The 21641-nt window shown below is 72.7% G+C and overlaps 1 protein-coding gene across 1 annotated transcript in view; it reads left to right on the top strand.

Annotated features, from left to right (window-relative positions):
* The window catches only part of COL16A1 (collagen type XVI alpha 1 chain), a 28051-nt gene that overhangs the window by 744 nt on the left and 5666 nt on the right, over positions 1–21641 (top strand). The window contains exons 2-66 of the mRNA XM_026086084.1: positions 1722–1784; positions 1953–2070; positions 3754–3877; positions 3967–4242; positions 4348–4428; positions 4700–4834; positions 5317–5370; positions 6224–6259; positions 6785–6811; positions 6966–7028; positions 7167–7208; positions 7286–7330; positions 7799–7834; positions 8255–8317; positions 8538–8582; positions 8673–8768; positions 8914–8952; positions 9376–9420; positions 9696–9731; positions 9865–9981; positions 10085–10120; positions 10450–10485; positions 10566–10655; positions 10756–10800; positions 10923–10958; positions 11049–11102; positions 11594–11710; positions 11809–11844; positions 11973–12080; positions 12242–12364; positions 12446–12499; positions 12572–12613; positions 12798–12833; positions 13143–13196; positions 13415–13483; positions 13667–13720; positions 13891–13917; positions 14017–14082; positions 14283–14336; positions 14442–14495; positions 14583–14636; positions 14734–14778; positions 14862–14969; positions 15428–15463; positions 15599–15679; positions 15758–15802; positions 16179–16223; positions 17729–17782; positions 17886–17939; positions 18419–18472; positions 18630–18674; positions 18787–18840; positions 18950–18985; positions 19229–19291; positions 19482–19553; positions 19716–19769; positions 19862–19906; positions 20073–20117; positions 20198–20251; positions 20342–20395; positions 20492–20542; positions 20778–20867; positions 20990–21025; positions 21385–21429; positions 21526–21639. Of these exons, the coding sequence (XP_025941869.1) occupies positions 1722–1784; positions 1953–2070; positions 3754–3877; positions 3967–4242; positions 4348–4428; positions 4700–4834; positions 5317–5370; positions 6224–6259; positions 6785–6811; positions 6966–7028; positions 7167–7208; positions 7286–7330; positions 7799–7834; positions 8255–8317; positions 8538–8582; positions 8673–8768; positions 8914–8952; positions 9376–9420; positions 9696–9731; positions 9865–9981; positions 10085–10120; positions 10450–10485; positions 10566–10655; positions 10756–10800; positions 10923–10958; positions 11049–11102; positions 11594–11710; positions 11809–11844; positions 11973–12080; positions 12242–12364; positions 12446–12499; positions 12572–12613; positions 12798–12833; positions 13143–13196; positions 13415–13483; positions 13667–13720; positions 13891–13917; positions 14017–14082; positions 14283–14336; positions 14442–14495; positions 14583–14636; positions 14734–14778; positions 14862–14969; positions 15428–15463; positions 15599–15679; positions 15758–15802; positions 16179–16223; positions 17729–17782; positions 17886–17939; positions 18419–18472; positions 18630–18674; positions 18787–18840; positions 18950–18985; positions 19229–19291; positions 19482–19553; positions 19716–19769; positions 19862–19906; positions 20073–20117; positions 20198–20251; positions 20342–20395; positions 20492–20542; positions 20778–20867; positions 20990–21025; positions 21385–21429; positions 21526–21639 (4166 nt within the window). The remainder of the gene's footprint in view (positions 1–1721; positions 1785–1952; positions 2071–3753; positions 3878–3966; positions 4243–4347; positions 4429–4699; positions 4835–5316; positions 5371–6223; positions 6260–6784; positions 6812–6965; positions 7029–7166; positions 7209–7285; positions 7331–7798; positions 7835–8254; positions 8318–8537; positions 8583–8672; positions 8769–8913; positions 8953–9375; positions 9421–9695; positions 9732–9864; positions 9982–10084; positions 10121–10449; positions 10486–10565; positions 10656–10755; positions 10801–10922; positions 10959–11048; positions 11103–11593; positions 11711–11808; positions 11845–11972; positions 12081–12241; positions 12365–12445; positions 12500–12571; positions 12614–12797; positions 12834–13142; positions 13197–13414; positions 13484–13666; positions 13721–13890; positions 13918–14016; positions 14083–14282; positions 14337–14441; positions 14496–14582; positions 14637–14733; positions 14779–14861; positions 14970–15427; positions 15464–15598; positions 15680–15757; positions 15803–16178; positions 16224–17728; positions 17783–17885; positions 17940–18418; positions 18473–18629; positions 18675–18786; positions 18841–18949; positions 18986–19228; positions 19292–19481; positions 19554–19715; positions 19770–19861; positions 19907–20072; positions 20118–20197; positions 20252–20341; positions 20396–20491; positions 20543–20777; positions 20868–20989; positions 21026–21384; positions 21430–21525; positions 21640–21641) is intronic.

The following is a 21641-nucleotide window of genomic DNA, read 5'->3' as shown; positions in this document are numbered from 1 at the left end:
GGGGTTGTCCCGGCTCCCTCCGGGCACCGGGGGCAGTTGCAGCCCCTTCGGCACAGCCAGAGGCACCCGGGCCGGTTGCACCCCTTTTGGCAGGGTCCAGCCTTTCCGAGCGGTTTCCACGCGGGGGGCAGCGAGCAGGCGGCCAAGATCCCGCTTCTCCGAGCGGGGGCCCCACATCAGGGCTCGGAGCAGACGCCAGCGAACGCCGCCCCCGGCGCAGCCCCCCGCGGCGGCTGCACGACAGCGTGGGCGGCCGCTGCCTCCCGGCCCGGGTGCGGGGCGGCGCGGGGCGGTGGGCGCAGCGCCGGGGTGCCCACGGGCTGCAGGGAGCTGTGCAAAAGTGGGTGCACGGCGCTGCCTGCGGTGCACCGGGCCCTCCTGGCTCCGGGCCCTTCGTTAGGGAGACGAGAGCTGCCCCGGCGCAGGGAGGGAGCAGGGCTGGGGCCGGGGGAGACTTGAAAGGCGATCRCACCCGGGGTGATTTATGCTTCGTTTTTCCGCCTCCTGCCCCGGTTGCCGATGATCTCACCGCCTCCGGGAGGGAGCTCTGCCCCRGACTGCTGTCTCTGACAGCGGAACGTGCCTCCCGGCGCTTGTTTCAACACCGCAAATGGTCCTGCTCCTCCTCGCATGATCTGCAGGCCTCCGGAGTGGCCCTGGGACGCCTGGGTTCTCCTCGCCGCACCCCGACCCCACTGCGGGGGCAGGCGGTTCGCTCGCGCTTTGCTTCCTTTGCGAAGCCCCTTTGCGGGGTACGGGATATGCCGGGGGCGAGGGGCGCCGCTCTGCGTGGCTGCCATCAGCGTGCGAGCGAGTGGTCAGCTCCGGGGAGAAGCGCCATGGCGTTGTGTTGGGCAGAGGGAGAGGGCAGCAGCACGAGGGGCCCGTCCCGGATCCGTCCTCTGGCAACACCCGACACCCCGGGCTGAGGCAGACGAGTTGTTCAAGAGCCGTGGCTGCTGCAGGGCTGAGGTGTGCACGGAGACAAAACAAATCTGTCTGTTGATATCCCCGTGTTTCCTCCTCTGTCTTGTGCCGCTGAACATCTGGTAGCATCCAGCAGAGGAGGAGGATTGCTGCTAAAGCAATAAATACAGCAGGACAGTTGCAAACAGCTTCCCAGTGGTCGTGACTGATACGGCATTTCCTGCTTGTCCCTGTTCCCGGCCTGTCACGCTCGGCGGCTGCTGCTCAGCCTCCCYGCTGGAGGTGTGTGGCCCCGGCACGCCGGCCCTGGCCATCACCTCCGCGCCAGGAGCCTCGCGCCGCCCGTTCCGAATGGCATCGCTGGGATGGGGCGCGAAGGGCCGGCTCTGGGCGCCAGCTCCTCACACCGGGTGCCCGCGGTGGTTGCTTGAACCTCTTGATGTGCGTTCCAGCTGCACGGTTGTTTTGAGGCAAAACACGCCGCAAATGGGAAAAGCATTTCACCTGGTGAACTTGCTTTGTTGGGCTGCGGAGCGGCCGAGGCCGGATCTGAACGCGCACTTCATCTGTTCAAAATATGCTTCCCAAACCTGGGTGGGTTGCTTGCAAGGAGCAGGAGCCCGGTTGCATCACAGGCCGTGGGAGCTGGGCCTGCCGGCTCCGCTCTGCCCCCGCGGCCTCCGCCTGGGACCCCCGGGTCTGGGGGCTCTGCACGGTCCGGCCCCTGGGAGCCCAGCCGCCCCGTCCGGCCGCGGCGCGGGGACATCGTGGTGACACACTGATTTGCCTTGCAGGGGAGCYGTGTCCGCAGCTGCGGGAGGAGAATCTGCTCGGGGACAAGTATGAAAACATAACGGGTGAGGAGAGCCCCTGGCGCCCCCGGGGCCGGGGACATCCCGGGCTTGACCCACAGCCCCAGGCAGGGCTCCYGGCCGCTCCGTGCTGCGCCCTGTCTGGAGAGCGTCGGTCCTTGGCGCCCGCCACTGGCCCCGGCCCCCTCTCACCCCCTGCTCTCCGCCCTGCAGGTTTCAACCTCGTTAAAAGGTTCGACCTGCTGAAGATCTCGTCCATCAAGAAAATCCGCAACCCGAAGGGGCCGCTGATCCTGCGGCTGGGCGCTGTGCCGCTGGTGCAGCCCACGCAGTGAGTGCCGGCGGCGCGGCCGGGCAGGGCAGAGCGCGGGGCCGCGGGGGGCCGGGCACCTCAGGGCCCAGCTGCTGTGCAGATGTGCACATCTGTGCAAGCTCGGCAGGACTTCGCCCTCCTCCTGCCGGGAAGGCCGGGCTGGAGCGTGCCCGGCTCCCGCGGGAAACGGGCTTTGGGCAGAGCTGGGGCTGGGATCCGYGCTCGCCGCGGGTCGCCCATCGCAGCTGCACCCCCCGCAGCGGGGACATCTCGCGTGTCCCCCGTGCAGCCTGGATCCGTGCTCCGGAAAGCGGCTTTCGAGCAGCTGGGGAGGGGGGAGAGCGGTCCCGCAGCTGCCCGGCTCGTCCTGGCCGTTCGCGCTGGTGTCGGGAGGAGGAGGGTGGGCGCGGGGTCGGTGCACGGTGGCGGTGGCAGGGCGGTGGGTGCCGGCAGCGCCCGCGGGCACGCGGAGGCGCCCGTGGTGCAGCCCCAGCGCCGTCCAAGTCACCTTCCTCCTCGAAAGTAAATCGTGGGCCGAAGCAGCTCGGCTGGGCCGCGGCCAGCCCTTACGCAACCGCTGCTCCGTGTTTGCTCTCCCGAGCTTGGCAGGCGCTCGCCTGGGTCTAGACAAGCGGCTCGAAACATTGCACCGCTCTGAGCGGGGGCTGCCCCGTCTGCCGGGGCCGCGGCTGTGCGCCGGGAGAGACGCTCGCGGGGCAGCCGCGGCCCCGCCGCCCCCCGGCACCACCTCCCGCCGTGTCCTGTCCTGTCCTGTCCTGTCCTGTCCCGTCCTGTCCGCCCGGGCTGGGGACAGCACGTAGCCGGGGGCAGGCTTGGTGGCAGGGTTGCTGCAGCACGGCGAGTCAATGCCCGTCCTCGGGGGCAGCGCGGGAAGCTGGTTGCTGGAGGGGACTCTGGTTTGCACGCGGTGCCTCCCTGCTGTGCCCGCGCCGCCCCGGAGGCGGGCGCCAGGGAAAGCTGGGAAAGGGGCTCTCCTGAGGGATGCTCGAGGTGAGGGTGGCAGCGTGGGATGAAGGAGATCCAGCCCTGGCTCCTGGCCTCGGCAGCCAAGTCCTTAGATGGCTTTTCGGCGGCGGATGCTGCAGCCTGGTGTTGCTTTTGGCCGGGTGCCCATGGTGGCCGGGTGCCAGCCCTCAGGAAGTGCTCGGCGCGGGGATGGATGCGGAGAGCGGCCCTTCGCCRTCCCGCTCTGCCGGCCGTGGGAGCYGGGTCGCCCGCCCTGCGTGGCCTCCCCTGGGAGCTCCCGGCTCCGCTCTGCTCGGCCCCTTGGTGCCAGCAGCTCCCGGAGYGCAGATGGGACCGTGGGGTCCAGCCCGCTCCCCGCGCAGCCGCCCTGGTCCCGCTCCAGAGTGGTGGCTTGGAAAATCGCTGGCACGGTGGAGCTAAGAGCCGCTTCGCCTCCGTTGGCAGCACCGTTGCCCAAAGCAAATATTTCCAGCGGGACATGGGGCTGGATGCCCTGGAGTTCTGGGGCGAGCTGGGCACAGACCCACCTGGGAAGGAGGCCTCCGCTTTGGGGCTCGGACACGTGGCTCTGTCTCGGCTTCTTCCCGTGCGTCTGAGCCGACTGCTGCTCCGCCAGCTCGCGGCAGCGGTGCCGAGCCCRGAGGCACGGAGCTGGGGCGGCCGCRGGCCGGGGGTGTCCGGGGCTGGGGGGCCAGCTGACGTCCGCCCTCGCAGGCAGGTGTTCCCCCGCGGGCTGCCCCCCGAGTTCACGCTCGTCCTCACCTTGCTGCTGAAGAAGAACAGCACCAGGGAGGACTGGTACCTCTTCCAGGCCACCGACCGCCAGGGCTACCCCCAGGTACGGCGCGGCCGGGGGTGCCGGAGCCCTGCCGGGGCACGTGGCCGGCGAGGGGACGGCCCCRTGCAAGGTGTCCCCTCTCTGCCCAGCTCTCCCTGGCCCTCCACGGCCCCGAGAAGAGCCTCGAGCTTCAGGCCCGGGCTCCGGGCGACGGGTTCGTCAGCACCGTCTTCGCGGGCAAGGGGGTCTCCTCCCTCTTCGACGGCCGGTGGCACAAGGTGGCCCTGAGCGTGCAGAGCCACGCCGCCTCCATCCACGTCGACTGCGGCTACATCTCCTCCAAGCCGCTGGCGCCCCGGCGGGCGCTGGCGCCCGAGGGCAATGCCTTCCTCGGCCTGGACGCCGTGCGCGGCACCCCGGTGCGGGTGAGTGCGCCGGCAGGGGCGGGCGGGCGCGCGGGCGCTGATGGCGGGGCGGTGCGGCGCCCGGCCCTGCCTGCCCCTGACCCCGCCGCGCTGCTCCCGCCGCAGTTCGACCTGCAGCAGGCTCAGATCTACTGCGACGCYGAGCTGGCGAGGCAGGAGGGATGCTGCGAGATTGCGGCCAGCGGGGTGAGTCCTGCCGGCGGTCCCCCCCCAGCGCTGTGCTTCATGGCCCCCGGAGGGGAAACTGAGGCACGGCGAGGGCAGGGCTCTTGCCCAAAGCTGCCCTGTGGGTCCTGGGGCTAACGCCCTGCTCGCTGTGGCCGGGGACGCGGAGGGAGCATTGCAGGGGATGCCCAGCCTGGGGCACCGTGCACAGAGCAGTCCCGCTGGACGTGCCGCGCGTGCACCGGAGGCGCCGGGGCCCTGGTCCCCGCTAGCCCCTTGCTTTTCCGGGCAGTGCCTGGCGGAAGCGCCCAAGACGCGGCGGCAGGCGGAGCTGATGCAGAGCAGCAACCTGATCGAGATCTCGCCGCAGCCCGAGGGCAGGGTGTACACGCGCTGCTTCTGCCTGGAGGAGCCGCTGGGCAGCACGGTGAGGGCGAGGGGCAGCGACGGACCGTGCCAGCCCCCCGGGGCCGCGGTGTGCCTCGGCACAGCTTCCCGGCACGGCTGCCCCCGCAGCAYGGTCGTCGCTCGGCCCTTGTGCCGGGCGCCTGGCGCGGCTCCGGGCGGCCGGCGCTGCGGAGCACAAAGCCACGTTGATTCATCCCCTGGAAAAGCCCTGCCTCACATTTTCCACAGCCCGCTGCGAGGAGGGGGGGCGAGCGGGGGAGCGAGGGAGGGGGAGGGAAGGCTCCTCCAGCCGCGCTGCGCCAGCAGATCCTCCCCGGAGGGGTCCTGCCCCGGGGAGGTGTCGCCCGTGGGTGTCCCACGAGCTCTCGCCTGTGGGTGCATGGGCAGGTACGACCCGTTGGTTCCCCCCGGGAGGTGTCACCCAGGTGCCCCAGGCGGGTGCAACCCCTGGGTGCTCAGGGATGTTCTCCTGCGCCCGTGGGTGCTCTGCTCTCTCCGCAGGAGCCGGCGGGGGCTTTGGGGAAGACTGGCCCGAAGGGCGACCACGGCGAGAAGGTGAGGGCAGGTGGGAGGGGGCGTCCCAGCCCGGCTGCTCCGGTCCTCGTGCCGTGCGCTGGCTCGGTCTCCGCTGCCCGCAGGCCTCTTCGGTCGCTGCCAGAGCTGCAGGGACGCAGTCAGAAAGTGTCTTGTCCGCTCCCCCGTGCAGGGGTGCAGCCCCAGTGCCTCTCTGCTGTCCCAAACGCGGCTCAGGGCCTCTCTGTTCACTCCACGCGGCTCCGGAGCGTAGCCGGAGCAGGGAAGCATCCCCAACACATGGGGCAGGTGGAGCGCACCCCCTGCCCGGTCCCCATGCAGCTCCGTCCCCCCGGGGGCCATGCACGCTCATCCGGGATCCCCCGGCTGGATCCCGCACGGGGGATGCAGGAGCGCAGCGGGGCTCCCCCGGGTCACGCAGTGCGGGCTGGCGGCGGCGGGGCGGCGGGGGCCGCCCTGCTTTTCCCCTCACCCCTGCTCCGTGTCGCCTCCCCGCAGGGCTACAGGGGCCCCCCTGGGCAGCCGGGGACGCTCAGCAAGGAGGTGAGGCCCCGCGGGGCGGTGAGACTCGGGGCGGCATGGCGCGGTGCGGCATGGCGCGGTGCGGGCAGCTGCGTCCTGTCCGGCGCTCTGCCCATCCCAGTGGGAGCATCCCGGCGCGGCTGGCTTGGCCCAGGGAGCTGCGGTGGAGCCCCGGTGCCGGGCCGGCCGCATCCCTCACCTCCCCAGGGAGGAAGCGGGAGGGGAAGGGTTGCCCGGCTTTTCCCTTCTCCGCCTGGCTCGCTGCCGGAYGGGGCCCCGGGGGTCGGGAGCAGCCGTGGGCCATGCCCGGGGCTGCTGCAAGAAGGCGTCAAGGCGGCTCCGTCTCTTTCAGTGCCCGCCCTGCTCGCCGCGGACGGCTTCAGCGAACGTAAGTGCCATGCCGTGCTGTGCCGTGCCGTGCCGTGCCGTGCTGTGCCGTGCGCCTCCTCTCCCTCCCGGGCAGCACCGGGCTCTGCTGCCGGCAGGATGTCACTGCTTCGGYCCCAGCTCTGCCACCCGTGCACGGGCCAGGGGACGGTTGGGGGCACCAGCCCGCACGCCCCTGTGCCCTCGGCGGCAGGCGAGCGGGGCCGTGCTGGGTGCCCCGGCACTGCGGGGGCTTCGCTGCTTGAACCCATGCTGGGGACGTCCCCATGCACCGGTGGCGGCTGCAGTGCGGCTCTGTCATCTCCACCGGCCCCCCACAACCTCCGGCTCCTCCTGGCCCATGTCCTGGGGAACATCTGGCTGCCTGGGGAAGGTCCCTGAAGCCTTCCAGATGTGGGCCCATTCCTATGGTGACCGGCTGGACCTGCACAGCAGGGGGGACAGGGACTGTGGCAGGGATGGGGACTGCGGCATGTCCTTGCCAGGGCTCGGGACCCCGCGTGACACCTGTCTCCTCTCCCCCTAGGTCACACTTGGTCCCCCAGGCCCAAAGGTAGGTTTGTCATTGCCCCCACRGACATGCAGAACCCGTTTCCAGCAGGGATGTGGCCTTGGAGACCCCCTGCCCTGCCCGGAGCATCCCTGTCTGCAGGGAGCATCCGTGTCCCCAGCGTGTGTGCACCAGCCTGCACCGTCCTCTCTTGCAGGGCGGGAAGGGAGAGCGAGGTCTGCCCGGCACCTACGGCACCAAGGGGGAGAAAGGCGACCGCGTGAGTGTCCCCGGCGGTGTCCCGGGGGGGGAGGGGACATGCCACCCCAGGGCTGCTGCCTGCGGCTTGGGGCACGGGGAGCGCTGCTGCGCCCCGGCCGAGCCCTGCGAGCCCTGAGCTGTCTCCTCTGTCCCGCAGGGCGCCGACTGCGTGCGGACGGCCCCCGACGGCCCCGTGCAGGTGAGGACCCCCCCGGCCCGTGCGCCCCGGCCCCCYTTCCGCCGCGCTCCCCTGACCCTCCGCCTCTCTGTCCCCAGTGCGCCGAGGGCCCGCAGGGCGAGAAGGGGCAGCGCGGAGACGCGGTAAGTGATGCTCGCGCTGCGGCGGGGCTTTGCTCCGGGTGCCTGGCCGGGGCCGGGGGTCCGGGTCCCCTCTGCAGGTCCTGGAGCCGGGATCGAGTGGCGCTGCCTCCCGCGCGTCCGTTCCAGCTTTGCCCTGCGGTTTGTCTCGCCTCCAAGCCAGCTGCACCGGCTGGCGAGCTCCYGGCGCTCCCGTGCCTGCTCCGGCACCCGCCGGTCCCTCTCCCCGGCTCCCTGCTCTCTCCAAGAGTTAATCCCTGCTTTCCCAGCCCAGTAACGGCCCGTTGCACTCCCCACTCCGCCACGGCCAAGTTTATACTGCTGGGTGTAAATATTTGTGTGCTGCATCCTGCCCGGAGGCGCTGGCGCTGCTGGCCGGGGCTGGGAGCGCGCTGCGGCCTCCGCAAGGTGCATCCGCGGCACCGTCCTGCCCCGAGGCCCCGCTAACGCCGCTGTCTCTGCCGCACGCAGGGGCTCCCGGGAGCGACCGGTGCCGACGGGCAGAAGGTAACTCCGGCCCCCCGGGCGCGTGGCTGGGGTGCGGGATGGCATCTCTCCCATCGGAGCGGGGGTGTCCGGGCAGGAGGGGCCCATCTCCAGCTTGGGAGACAGACCTGGTCGGAGCTGGGTCCTGGGGGCACGTGGGAGGTGTCGTGCTACGTCCTGGGACCTGCTGACACCGTCCTGGACAGGCGTCGGGGCTCAGCCGCCTGCAGAGCCAAGCAGGGGTCCCCAAGGGCTTTGCTGGGGGGCCGTGGGGCAGTGGGGCAGGGGCTGTGGGGCAGCAATGAAGGGGGCTGTGGGGCAGCAGGGCAGGGCCATGCCGAAGCGAAGCTGTGGATGTGGGGGCCGGGAGCCCGGGGGCTCGCGGAGGGCAGACCCCTGCCCAGGGGAGCGCGAGCCCTGGCTGACGTCCGGCTCTCGCAGGGCCAGAAGGGCGAGAAGGGCGACGGGGGGCTCCAGGGCAAGCCGGGCCGTCCGGGCCGCGACGTAAGTAGAGCCTCGCGGCACCTGCCTCTGGGGCAGCCGGATCCGGTGGCTCGGGGGTGCTCCCGAGACGCCGCCACGGCTCGTGAGCGTGGACCCTGCTGCCCTCCCGTGTGCACGGTGCTGCACGCGGAGCAGGCAGAGCGCTCGCCCTGCTCCCTCCCGTGTGCACGGTGCTGCACGCGGAGCGGGCAGAGCGCTCACCCCGCTCCCTCCCCGGCAGGGCCGTCCCGGAGAGATTTGCGTGGTGGGACCCAAGGGCCAGAAGGTAGGTGGGGGCTCAGGGAGGGGTGGGCGGGCGCCGGAGCCCCCCGTGCCCAGCGCAGCRCCTGCGCTGGACGCCCGCTTTGCCTTGCAGGGTGACCCAGGCCTGGTGGGACCCGAGGGGCTGGCTGGCGAGCCGGGACCCCCGGGGAAGCCGGGAGCTCCGGGGATTGGCTTTCCGGGGAAGCCGGTAAGGATGCCCGTGCCCGTGGGGTTGCGCCTAGGCAGCGTCTCGGCACGAAGGACGGCCAGGTCCCGGTCGTGTCCGTGCGTGGGGATCGCCGGCCGGATGGCGCGTGCGTGCGCAGAGCTAACGCCGTCCTCCCCCCTTGCAGGGCGACCCTGGAGGCCCCCCGGGTCCGAAGGGAGACAAGGTGAGTGTGGCCGTGCGCGCGGCTCCAGCTGGGTCCGATGCTGCCCGGCTGTGCCCAAGCTGTGCCCGGAGCATGGGAGGCAGTGGGGCACATGCCGGGTGGCCGGAGCATCCCCAGCCGGAGTGTCCCGGACATCCCCAGCCAGATCCTCCCTGGCTGAGTCAGGCTCGCGCGCGCTGCCGCTGGCCTCGGGCAGCCTCGTCCCGGCGGGACCGGGGCAGGAGTGGGCCAGAGGCAGACGCTGGCTCCGGTGCCTGGTCTGCGGAGGCGGAGGGGAGCGCCGGCGGAGCTGGCTCCGGGAGCTGCTGAGCTTGATCCCGGCCCCGCTGAGCCGTCGCCTCCTGCCTGCTCCGCTGTGGTCTGGCAAAGCTGCGTCCCACGTCCCCGGCAGATGGACTCAGGCTCTCTCATCCCTGGCTCTAGGGTAGCTCGGGAGCTCCTGGACCTGGAGGATCCCCTGGGAAGCCCGTGAGTACCGCAGGGGGCAGGGAGGGSTTTCCTGGCTCGGGATCAGGGCTGCTCAGCCAGAGCGGGGATGGGATCTGAGCCCAGGCGTGGAGGGGGGTCGGGGGGCTGCTGTCCTCATTCGCTGCTGGGACCGTCCCTGGCCGGATGGAGGGCAGAGCCGGGTGGCACGGGGGTGCCGGGTGCCCGTCCCCATCCCACGCTGGGTTTCCAGCTGCCCCCGTCCCTCGGCAGCAGCCAGTCCCTTAACCAGCCTCTCCTCTGCCTTCCTCCCACAGGGGACCCCCGGCGTCACGGGGCCGAAAGGAGACAAGGTGGGTGCAGCGCCCGGGGCGGCAGCCGTGGGGGGCGCGGGGCCGGGCCGCGTCTCGCCTCCGCCGCGGCGTTCCTCCCTGGCGCTGCCGGGGCCACCCCGAGGGCTGTGTCTCACCGTCCCCGCTCCGGCAGGGCGAGCCGTGCGAGGTGTGCCCCACCGTCTCCGCGGGGATGCTCGGCGCCGACGGGCTCCCCGGCACGCCGGGACCCAGAGGAGAGCCCGGAGCGCCGGGCAAGGACGGCGTCTCGGTGAGTCCCAGCCTTGCGGAGGGGGTGGCCGAGGGGGTGCAGAGCGGCACCAGGTCCTCGGCTCTGCTTCCCTAACGCTGCCTCTTCGTTTCTCCATCTCCAGGACAGACCCGGCCCCGCCGGACCCAAAGGGGACAGGGTAGGTGGTGCCGGAGCCACAGGTGGAGCATCCTCTCCAGAGCAGGGTGATGCTGAGGGAGCTGGCAAGGCTGGGACGGGGAGGATGAGATGGTCCCGGGGGCGAGATGCTCCCGGGGGTGAGATGCTCCTGGGGTGAAATGGTCCTGGGGGGTGAGATGGTCCAGGGGTGAGATGGTCCTGGGGGTGAGATGGTCCCAGGGGCGAGATGGTCCTGGGGGCGAGATGCTCCTGGGGGTGAGATGCTCCTGGGGGCTGAGATGCTCCTGGGGGCTGTCACCCCCGGCTGAGCCCCAGCGCTGCTGCCCAGCCCCTCTGTTTTCTCCCCAGGGAGACCCCGGCATCAGCGGGATCAAAGGGGAGAAGGTGAGTGTCGGTCCGAGCGTCCCGGGCACGGTGCCCTGGTGGCCCGCCTGAGCCGTGCCGTGGCCTTGCCCCCCCCCCAGGGCGACTCGTGCGTGCCGTGCGACGCCGGCGTCCTGGCCGCGCTGCTGCGGAGCCCCACCGCGGGGCGCGAGGCCGAACCGGGGCCGCCGGTGAGTATGTGGCCGAGCCCCGCGGCAGCGGGGTGGCACGGACGGGACGTCCCGTGGCCGTGCAGGGGCCGGGCACGTGACGGCACTGGGTGTTCGGCAGGGCACGGCGGGACTCCCGGGGCTGGCCGGCATCAAGGGCGAGAAGGTGAGTGACCCCCCCCCCTCCGGTGCCCACCCCGAGGGGGCAGGAGCAGCTCCATCGCCCCCCGGGCTTGGGGCAGCTCCGGCTGCCTCCGGCGGCTTCACCCTGCTCCCGCTCCGTTGCAGGGCGACGGCGGCCAGGAGGGACCGGCGGGTAGACGGGTGAGTGGGGGCGCGGGTGGGCACTGCCGGGGCTGAGCCTGCGCGCGTGGCCGAGCCGTGGCTCATCTCCGCGATGCCTCCTCCGTGCAGGGGCTGCCGGGGGACAAGGGAGATCCGGGAGTGCAGGGGCTCAAAGGAGAGAAGGTGAGACCTGCCGCAGGCACCGTCCGCGGCCTCCTCCCTGCCCTGTCCCGAAAACACCCCCTTCCCTGCACCTCCGCGTGCTACATCCCTGGAGCTGCTGGCAACAGAGATCCTGGCCCACTGCGGCCGGCGCTCCCTCTGGGATGAGGGTGCTGGAGGGCTGTGGGGTGTCTCTGGATGCTGCCGCCGCTTCCCGAGCTCCCAGACCCGTGCCCAGGTCTGTCTGTCTGTGTGTCCTACTGAGGCTCACCCAGCCCAAACAGCCAAGCAGGAGGTCAGGCCTTTGGCTAATTGTAGGCAAACGGGGAAACCCAGCTGAGACCTGTGCAACTCATTGCACGGGACAGTCATGGGATCGGGAGAGCAGCCCATCCCCACGCGCCCCGGCAGGGCCCGGCCGGAGGTCGCGCGTCTCCTGTCCCCGGGCAGCATCCCGCCGCGCTCCAGCCCCCGCGGCCTCGCTCCGACCGGGCTGTGTCCCCCCTCCGCAGGGCGAGCTGTGCGGGCAGTGCCCTCCTGCTCCGCAGGCCCTCGAAGGGGCCACGACGATGGTGGCCGTGCCCGGACCGCCGGGGCAGCCGGGTGACGCCGGCCCCCCGGGCAGAGCGGTGAGTGGCCCCTTTCGGCGGGGTGGGATGCTGCGGGGGTGCCCGGTTTGGGTGCCCCGGGGGGTGCCCTGGCCTGACCGGCTCCTCCGTTTCCCCAGGGCAAATCCGGCGACGCTGGTCCCAAAGGGCAGAAGGTGAGAGAGGCRCCGGGCGGCAGCGGAGCCCGGCACCGGCGAGGGCTGCAAACCCCTCCGGCATGTGGGGCTGGGGGCCACCGCGTGCATCCCTGCCCTGTGCCAGCCTCGTCCCCTCTCTCTGCTAGGGGGAYGCGGGAAGCCCCGGGGATCCGGGCACCCCGGGCACAGCCGGTCTGCCGGGGCTCTCGGGTGAGCCCGGCACCAGGGGTCCGGCCGGGCCCAAAGGCGAGAAGGTGAGTAGCCGCGGGGGGGCTTGTGCGGGGCCCCCGTCGCCCCAGCATCGCCCGCCTCCATCCATCCCCTGCGGCTGCACCGGGGAGCCCCGGTTCCCTCCGCTTCCCCGCCRTCCTCCTGCCCCATCCCGACCTCCCCTCCTTTGCTCCGTCCTTTCCAGGGGGACGCCTGTGAATCCTGCCCCGTCCTCCAAGGGGAGTTCTCGGACGTGGTCGGCATCCCTGGAAAACCCGGCGCCAAAGGGGACCAGGGCCCCCCGGGCATCGGCCAGCCGGGCAGACCCGTGAGTGCCCCGTGCCCTGCGGCGCTCCGGCGGCGCTCCCGTGGTGCCGTGCCCTCCGGGACTGACCTGGCTGTGTTTTAGGGAAAGCCGGGCCTGCCTGGGATTCAAGGCCCCGCCGGGCTGAAGGGGCTGCAGGTGAGCGGGGGGCCGCGCGGGGCCGGGGCGCGGGAACCCTCGGCACCGCTCACCGCCCCTCTGTCTCTGCAGGGTGAGCCGGGCCCGCGGGGGATCGGCCAGCAGGGCCCGCAGGTGAGTGCACGGGGCGCGAGCGCGGGGTGCCCGCTCCGGCTCGGCCCCCCGGCCTGCCCCGTAGCCCTCGGGGGCCGTGCAATGCCGTGCCGTGCAATGCCGTGCAATGCAATGCCGTGCAATGCCGTGCTGTGCCGTGCAATGCCATGCCGGCTCTCACGCTCACGTGCTCTCTGTTCCCCAGGGAGAGCCTGGAAGGACCGGACCGCCTGGGACACCTGTAAGTAGCATTTTGGGCTCCCCTATGCATGTCCCAACTCTGCAAGCCGTGGGCTGCAGCCTCCCGATTCCTGCGAGGGGGGGGGTCTCTCCCGTGCAGCTCCCCCCTGTGCAGGGGGCGAAAGCGTAATCCCGGCCGGAGCAGGTCTCTGGAGCGGCTTCGAAGGCCGGTGCCGGGTCGCTGCTGCGCGGTGTCAGTATTTGCAGGGGGCCAGCGCAGCGCGGGCTGTCACCGGTCCCACGTGGGTCACCGAGGTGGCCACGGGCTGTCCCGGAGCTGGGGGGAGCTAACACCATCTCCCATCCCCAGGGATCCCCCGGACCCCAGGGACCCCCAGGGACCGCGGCAGAGAAAGGCGCCAAGGTAAGGGAACGTCCTGCCGAGCCCTCCCGTCGCGGGGGTTTGCTTGTCCCACCGCCCCTCTGCCAGCCCAGCCGGGGGCCGCATCCGTCCCGGCTGGGCCAGGTGCTGCAGCATCGCTGGGCATCCGCACTCCCCTGGAGCTGCTGGTGGACCTTTCCCTGCCGGTCCTCCTTCCCACCGCTGGGTCACCCCTGAGCCGTGCTTTCCTTTCTCTGCAGGGATCTCCGGGGCCCAAAGGCGCCGTGGGCCCCCCAGGGCCTCCAGGGACCAGCGTCACGGGGCCACCGGTAGGTCTTGCCTGCCCGGATGGGCATCGCCATCCTCGCTCGCCACTGGCCGTGCCCAGGCGCCCCGCACGTCCCGGGAGCTGGGTCCGGCCRGACTCCCGGGTCCCTCCCCGGGGCACCTGGGCGGAAAGCCGCCGTGCTTCAGTCTTCCTCACACGCTCCTTGCTCTCCTCTTCCTCGCAGGGCCGCGAAGGGCAGCGGGGGCTCCCGGGGGCGCCCGGGTTCAGCGGGCTGCCGGTACGTACGGATGCGTGGGAGGTGCCGGCGGAGGGGCGATGCCTCCGGGCGCCGCCGGCCTCCCTGTGCAGAGGGCGGCCGTGGCCCGGCGCTTGGCTGGGGCCGGGCACGGGAAGGGGGCACGGTGGGGGCCGGCTGCTAACCTGCATCTCTGCCTTTCCCCCCCGCAGGGAGAGAAGGGCGCTCGCGGCGAGAAGGTGAGTCGGTGCCGGGGCTCGGGTTCGTGCCGTACCCCTGTGCTGCGGGGGGGCAGCGGGACGCCCCGGCCTCCCCGCCTCACCCTCCTCTTCCTCCAGGGAGACGCCGGCGAATGCACGTGCCAGCCGGGCCCCCGGCAGGACGCCAACTACGTGGGGATGCCGGTAAGCACCGAGCGCGCCCGCGGGCGCCCGCCTGAGCCGCGCGGCCGTCCGCCCGCCGCCTCTGCCCCCCGCTCCGCCGGCCCCCGCTGCCCCCGGCTGCTTCCCTGCCCCGGCACCCAGCGCCCGGCTCCCGGCTCCCGCCCGCACCCCCGGCTCCGCTTCGCCTCCGCTGAACGCTCTGCCCTTCTCTTGGACCCCAGGGAGCTCCAGGACTTTGGACCGGGACGTCCTGGCAGCCTCAGCCCGGCCCTCAGGTGTGTGCTTTCCCCGCGTGCGCTGCAGCCGCCTGCCCCGCGCTGCGCCCCCGGCACCGCCTCACCACCCTCCTCCCGCTCTCTCTGTGTTTTGGGGTGTTGCAGGGTCCCCCCGGAGCCCCAGGACCCCCCGGACCCCCCGGCGCCCCGGGACGCCAGGTGAGCGGTGGGAGAGGGAGAACAGGGCAGATACCGCCCGGCTTTTAGCAAAAGGTTTAAATATTGGAGCTTTCGCCTTGGCTTTAGGGGATCCCAGGACACAACGGTTTGCCGGGACTGCCTGGGCCGGCTGGAGACTTGGTAGGTAGCGGCAGCGCCGTGCGCGCGGCTCTCGGGCGGCGCTCGTGTGGCCGGGCTCGCGCACACCGGCCCTTTCCCTCCTCCGTGTCCCTCCCAGGGGCCGCTGGCCGTCGTGGCCGAGAGGAACATGGAAGTGCTGAAGGTGAGAGCGCCGGGATGCCGTCCCCGTGCAGCGCCGGGCGCGCGGTGCCCCGGGGCCRCGCTCACGCTCCCGCCTCCTCCCAGACCCTCTGCGGGGACTGCGTCCAGCTGCAGGCCGCCTTCGAGGCGCCCGCCGGGGAGAAGGGCGACCAGGGCATGCCGGGCGCCCCCGGCAGCGAGAGCTGCGCCCGCGTGAGTATTTGCCCATCCCCGGGGGAGATTCGTGGGTCCCGGGGTGCCGGAGCAGAGACGTTCCCGYGGCACCGGCTCGCGTGGCGGTGGTGCAACGTGGCACATGCGTGCATGGCTGGGCACGCTCTGGCCGTGCCGCTCCGCTCCCCGGCGCGCAGGCTTGCACCCCTGCCGCTCTTCGGGCCACCCGCTGCCTGCACACGCTTGCCCGTTTTCCGGCCCCGGCAGGCAGGCAGGAGGAGCAGGTCGGGGAGAAGGTGCCCCGATAGCGCGGGGATGCAGGGGCAGAGGGCAACGGATGTATCCCGTGCAGCGCGGGCTGCGCGGGGCCGGTGCTCGCGGGCAGGGGTGCTGAGCGCCCCAGGGGCGAGCGAGGGGGTGCTCCGAGCCCCGCGGCTCCTGCAGCTGCTCCGCAAGGCAGGCGTAACCCCGCGGGTGACTCTTGGGTTTTCTTCCAGTGCTTTGCCCAGTTCCCGCGAGCTGAGGAGGCTCGGGTGAGTGCACCGCGGGCTTGGGCTTGGGCGAGCGGACGGCGCGCGTGCCGGCGGCGCTGGAGCGCTTGGCGGGGCTGGGATGCGGGGCGCGGGCAGCGCCGGCAGCACCCCCTGAAACGGCTCCGTTCCCCGCAGGGCGACAACCCCGACACGGACTGCGTGGGYGAGCCCGGGCACCCGGGCACCCCGGGCATCCCCGGCGAGAGAGGGGAGCAGGTAGGCGCCGCGCTGGGGCCAGGTCTGCCCCAGATGGGGGGGTGCCCGCGCCTGACTGCGCCCGTCTCCCCCCCCCAGGGCTCGCCAGGACTGCGGGGACCCCCGGGGCCGCCCGGGCCCATCGTAAGTACCCGGTCCRGGGTGGGGGGCTGCGGGGCCGCGCGCCCCTGCGAGAGGGGATCGACTTGGGGCCCTGGGGCAGCGGGCTTGGACACCCCCCCCCCCCGGTGCCCTGGCTGCGAGTCACTGAGGGGGCACCCCTGCCCCGACGCCACGGTGATGGGCAGAGGGCCACGGCTGCCCTCCGGCGCCGGCTGCTGCGAGTCTGGAGACGGAGGCGAAGGCGCTGCCCCCCCCGCCGGAGCCCGCTTGCTTGGAGCCGGAGGCAGAGGCAGCCTGTGCCCGACGGCGGTGCCGGCACGGCTCCCCGGCCCTGAGGGCTCGGCCCCGGCTCCCGGCGGCTGTTTCCAGCCTGTGACCTGCCTGTTTCTCCCCTCAGGGCCCCCCAGGCTTTCCCGGAACGCCGGGCGCACCCGGACTGCCCGTAAGGACCAGCACGGCTCTGCTCTGTGCCGTCTGTCGCTGCCGCTTGGTTTGGCTGTGTCCCCCCATCCCCGCTCCCAGCCCCCCGCGGGCGCCGGCCGCCGGCCCCGCGCCAGGCTCCGGCCACGGGAATGGCCGTTTCCCTCCCGCCTGGCTCTTGCCTCCTCTCCTGCCACCACATGCCCATCTCGTGCTCTCCATCATCTCTTCCTCCATCTCCATGCAGTTGGGGGGCTCTCGCTTGGCCCCAGGTCCTCGGACTCGGGAACGACCTTCCTGAGCTCGGGGACCCAAGTTCCCGGTGCCAGGAGGCGCCTGCGGCAGTCCGATCCCCCTCCGTGGCCTCGCTGGGGTGGTGGCCGTCCCCGAGGCCGGCTCAGCCTCAGCCACCTGGCAGCGCTCGGTGCGGCGGGGACCCGCTCGGTGCAGCGACACCGGCACTGCTCCCGCGGATCGGCGCGGGGAGCACCGGCAGCACGGCGCCCACCTGGCTGCCGTCCCCCTCCTGGAGCCTCCCGGGCTCCTTCCTCGCTCCCAGCCGGAGCTGGGAAGCCAGTGATCTCCCCATGGAGCTGGAGCTGCCTGGGCTCATTTCCTCCTCCATGTGGCCTCATCTGGGGTTACCCCACATCCACCATCATCTTCATCCTCATCCTCATCCTCATCCTCATCTTCATCCTCATCTTCATCATGCTGTTTCCACCTGTGCTTCCCCCAAGCACGAGGCCGTGGTGGAGCCCGCTGTCCGGGATGCCCCCCGGGGCAGGGAAGAGGTTGTCCCCCGCCGTCCGGCTCGCGGAGGATCCTGCCCCGTCCCGCTCCCGCCCCCTCGTCCGCTAATGGCACCGTAACACCACGGTCTGTGTGGGTCGTCGCTCTGCGGTGTATCAGCGTGTCCTGTGCAGCCTCCCACCGCCTCGGCACCCCGTAACCCCGACTAACCCCCCCCCCCGGCCCCGTGTCGCTGCACCAGCCCCGGCGTTCGGGGCTCCGGGGGCTCCTGGCTCCTTCCTCGTGCCGCCCCGGCGCGGTCCCCGGCGGACAGAGCCGCGGTGCAAAACGCGTCACGGGCAGCRGCTGCAGCCGGCCGCGCTGCGGGGAGCCTCCACGGGAGCGAGGCGTGTGCGCTCCCTGCACGGCGCCCCGGCTGCCGCGGGGTCCTTCCCGCCGGGCCGGCAGCGGGGAGGTTGCTGGTGGCGGCAGCCCCACGCTCCGGCGGGGAGCGCCCCTGGATGTCGAGCCCCATGGAGCTGCGGGTCGAGGCAGCGGTGGCCAGGCAGCGGCCGGGCTGGTTCCCGGTGCCCCTGGCTGGGATGTGCGCGGAGGTGCCGGCACCGTCCCGGGGCAGGATCGGGCCGGCGCGGGCTGGCGGAGATGGTGAACGTCGGCGGGCCGTGCCCRGGCTCCCGCAGCCCTGCCCTGCGCCGGGGCGCGCTGCCCGGTGGGCGCAGCCCCGGGGTGGGGGCCGGCTGAGCCCCCCACTGCAGCTCCGTTCTCTCTCCAAAGGGTCTCCAGGGCGAACGCGGCCCCGTCGGACTCGCTGGAGCCAAAGGGGAGCCGGTGAGTGCCGGAGCGAAGCCCCGCAGTGGGGAGGGGGACGCAGGCGCCCTGCGGGCTCCGGGTGCCGGCCTGGGCGGCTCAGCATCATCCTCCTTCTCCGCAGGGACCTCCAGGGCAGCCTGGATACCCGGGTGCCACGGGCCCCCCCGGCCTTCCCGTGAGTACCCGCATCCCTGCTGGGAACGGGGTCCCCGCAGGCACCGGGAGCACCACGTCCATGCCTGGGAGCCGTACGGCCCAGCCGTGCCCCATCCATCCCCTGTGCCCCATCAGTCCCCTGATGTCCCACGTGTCCCCTGTGCCCCATCCATGCCCCCCCTGTTCCCCATCCATCTCCTGTGCTCCATCTGTCCCCTGATGCCCCACGTGTCCCCTGTGCCCCATCCATGCCCCCCTGTGCCCCATCCGTCCCCTGTGCTCCATCGGTTCCCTGATGTCCCATGTGTCCCCTGTGCCCCATCCGTCCCCTGATGCCTTGTGCATCCCCCGTGCCCTGCACGCCATCCGTTCCCGGTGCCCCATCCATGCCCCATGGGTCCCACGTGCCCCCTTCATCTGCCCTGCCCCATCCGTCCCCGGTGTCACCTGCTCATCCCCAGCTCCTGCCGCGGTTCCTTCACCTCCTTCCTTCCCCAGGGCATCAAAGGCGAGCGAGGCTACGTGGGCCCCCCCGGGGAGAAAGGGGAGCCGGTGAGTGCCGCGGGGCCGGGCGAGGAGCCGTGGGTGCTCGGTCCCTCCGGCGTCCAGCCCGTGGCCGGCCCTGGTTTTGGCGGTGCCGGGGGTGCCCGCCTCACCCCCGGCCCCACTGCCGCGTCCGCCTGAGCCCTGCTTTCCTCTCCCTCCCCAGGGCCCCCCCGGCTCRGACGGCGTCCCCGGTCCCACGGGGCCAGCGGTAGGTTCCCGGCAATGCTTAGCGGAGGCGGCGCGGCTCCCGCCGGACCGYGGGGAGGAGGCGGGCGGCTCGGTGCCCCGCCGCCTCCTCAGCTGCCGTCTCTGCGCCGCAGGGGCCGAGGGGCGAGCGCGGGCTCCCAGGCGGCACCGGGGAGAAGGGCGACCAGGTGAGCATCCCCRTGGATCCGGGGCCGGGGACGCCGGCGGGGCAGGACCGCGGCTCTCGGGGCCGTCCGGCCCCCAGCCTCTGCCCCTGGCCCTCTTCTCTCCCCGCAGGGTTTCCAGGGACAGCCGGGCTTCCCGGGGCCGCCTGTGAGTATGTCCCGTGGGATGCGGGGCATGGGATGGGGTGGCGGGTGCAAGCATCCCGGTGCGCCGGGGGGCTGCGGGGGCGGGAGGGGGTTTCTCCCCGGCGGATGTGGGCACGTGCTACGTGGCAGAGCCCCGCACAAAGCCTCTTCAAGGGACTCTGGAGACGGGAYGGGATGCGTATGGAGCAGCGCGGCTCTCCCATCGCAGTGCCCGGCCCTCGCTGAACACCGCTCCTCTCTTTAGGGACCTCCCGGCTTCCCGGGGAAAGTCGGCCCGGCAGGGCCACCGGGGCCCGCGGCCGAGAAGGTGAGTTTAATGCCGCTGGCCCCTCGGGCTGGCGGCCAGGGCCGGCCTGGGATGGGGACGGGTGACGCTCTGCAGGGTCCCCATGCCGGAGGGGTGTCAGGATCCGGCAAAGCTCCGGTTTGCTCCACCTCCGGCGGAGTCCCGGCTCCCGCCGCCTCTCACCGCGGCCTCTCTCCTGGGGCTCTTGCAGGGCAGCGAGGGCATGCGCGGGCCCACGGGGATGCCAGGGCCCCCCGGCCCCCCCGGACCCCCGGGCATCCAGGTAAGTTCCCCTTGCCACTCGGGATCCAGCCCTGGGGGGGGGGACCGCGAGACGGCGCTGGCCGGCCCCGCTCCCCCGGGAGCTGTTCCCGCGGCTCCTCTGGCAGCAATCCCCAAGTCCCGGAGTGAGCAGTGCTCCGAAACCTCCTCCTTCCCCCCGCAGGGCCCCGCCGGCGTGGAAGGGCTGGACGGCAAGGACGGCAAGCCGGGAGTGCGGGTGAGGCGCCGGGCTCCCGCGGCGGGAGGCAGACATGCCGGCGTCCCCCCCTCCGCACCCCCCAACCCGCGTCTCTCCCTCTGTTTCCCTAGGGTGATCCCGGCCCCCCCGGGCTCCCAGGGATGATGGGTCCGCCGGTGAGTGACGACCTTCCTCGACGTCCGTCCCCGCTGCTCCGCGCCTGGCGCGTCCCCGCGGCGGGGCCGGAGCGCGTTGTCCGTGCGGGACGGGCAAGGGGATGCGGCGAGCCCGCGGGGACGGGTCCGCTGGCGGGAGCCCGACCGACCTCTCCTCTCCCTGCAGGGCTTCAAGGGGAAGACGGGCCACCCGGGTCTCCCGGGACCCAAGGTGAGCGGCCGGCGGTGCCGGAGCGGCGGCCGCCCCGGGGACGCGAGCCCCTTTCCCACGGCGTCCGTTTGTCCTCCTAGGGTGACTGCGGCAAACCTGGCCCCCCGGGAAGCACGGGCCGGCCGGGAGCAGAGGTGAGCCGGGAGGGAGGGGAGTGGGAGGCGGTGGGAGCCCCCGGCCCCACGGGCTGCCGCTGCCGCCGCTCATCCYGCTGCCTTTCGCAGGGCGACCCCGGGCCCATGGGACCCCAAGGCCGGCAGGGACCTCCGGGACTCATCGTAAGTTGAAGCCTTTCTCCCCCCCGGAGAACAACGGTCCCTCCCGGAGGGGCCGGCATCATCCCGGCTCCCCCATCCACAACCTCTGCTCCGTAGGGTCCCCCGGGCAGCCCGGGCCAGCCGGGCCCCGCCGGCCTCGCCGGAATGGTGAGTACGGCCCCACCGGGCACGGCCGGGGGCTCATCCCGCCCCATCCCACCTTGCCTGCCTCCAGCCGGAGCCGCGGGCGCCAGCTGGGCACGGGGCTGCCGGCACCGGGGAGGGGGACGGGGATGGGGGCAACCTGCTCCCCAAAGCCAGCACCCGGCGCCGCCTGCCCGGCACTTTCCTCCTGCCCGGCGCTTTCCTCCTGCCCGGCGCTTTCCTCCTGCCCTTTCCGCAGGGACTGAAGGGCGAGCGGGGATCCACGGGGGACCGAGGCCTGCCGGGGATGCCGGGACAGCCGGGGCCGCCGGGACACCCTGGACCGCCGGTGAGTGCCGGGCACAGCACACTGGGACGGTGCTGGGAGCGCTGGGCATGCGGGGGGATGGCATGGCACGACCACGGCACGATGGACCCGGCTTAATCCCACGTTTCCCTTTGATTTCCCAGGGTGAGCCAGGACCTGACGGACCGGTCGGTAAAGAGGTATTGGAGCGCGGCTCTCCGGCCGTGCCGTGCTCTCCGCTTTCGCTCTTTCCCATGCATGCTGCACTTGCTCCTCCGGCCTCGCGCCGCCGCTCCGCGCTGTGAGCTGCCGCCGGACCTCTCCCGGAAAGCGGCTTCCTCCCGCCCCTGCCAAGGTATCCCTGGGGTGCCGCTTGCCAGGAGGGGGCTGCACCACCGCTTCCCGGGCTGCAATCAGGCTTTCCCGTTCCCTGCGTCCCGCTCATGGTGCAGCCGCGGCCCTCGAGGAGGAGGAGGAGGAGGAGGAGGAGGAGGATGGCAGAGATGCCGAGCCAGCCCGGCGGCCGGCCCTGCCATCCCGCTTCTCTGTGTCTCCCTAGGGCCCCCAGGGAAAGCCCGGCACCGTGGGACCGGCCGGCCAGAAGGTGAGGAGCGAGCTCGGCCGCGGCCGGGCGGCCCAGAGMGCAGCCCGGGGGGTGCCGGGCCCGAATCCCACCTCTCTCTTTCCCGGTTCCTTGCAGGGTGAAGCTGGATCGCCCGGCGAGAGGGGCTACCCGGGGGAGAAGGGCCGAGCCGGCGCGCCGGGGGGGCCCGGCAAGAGCGGCTCCATGGGCCTGCTGGGGCCGCGGGGCCCCGC

This window comes from Apteryx rowi, unplaced genomic scaffold (genome assembly GCF_003343035.1).
Source record: "Apteryx rowi isolate R43461 unplaced genomic scaffold, aptRow1 scaffold_68, whole genome shotgun sequence".
Lineage (NCBI taxonomy): Eukaryota > Metazoa > Chordata > Aves > Apterygiformes > Apterygidae > Apteryx > Apteryx rowi.
Note: the sequence above shows the minus strand (reverse complement) of the source record. Positions and strands in the feature narration are given on the sequence as shown.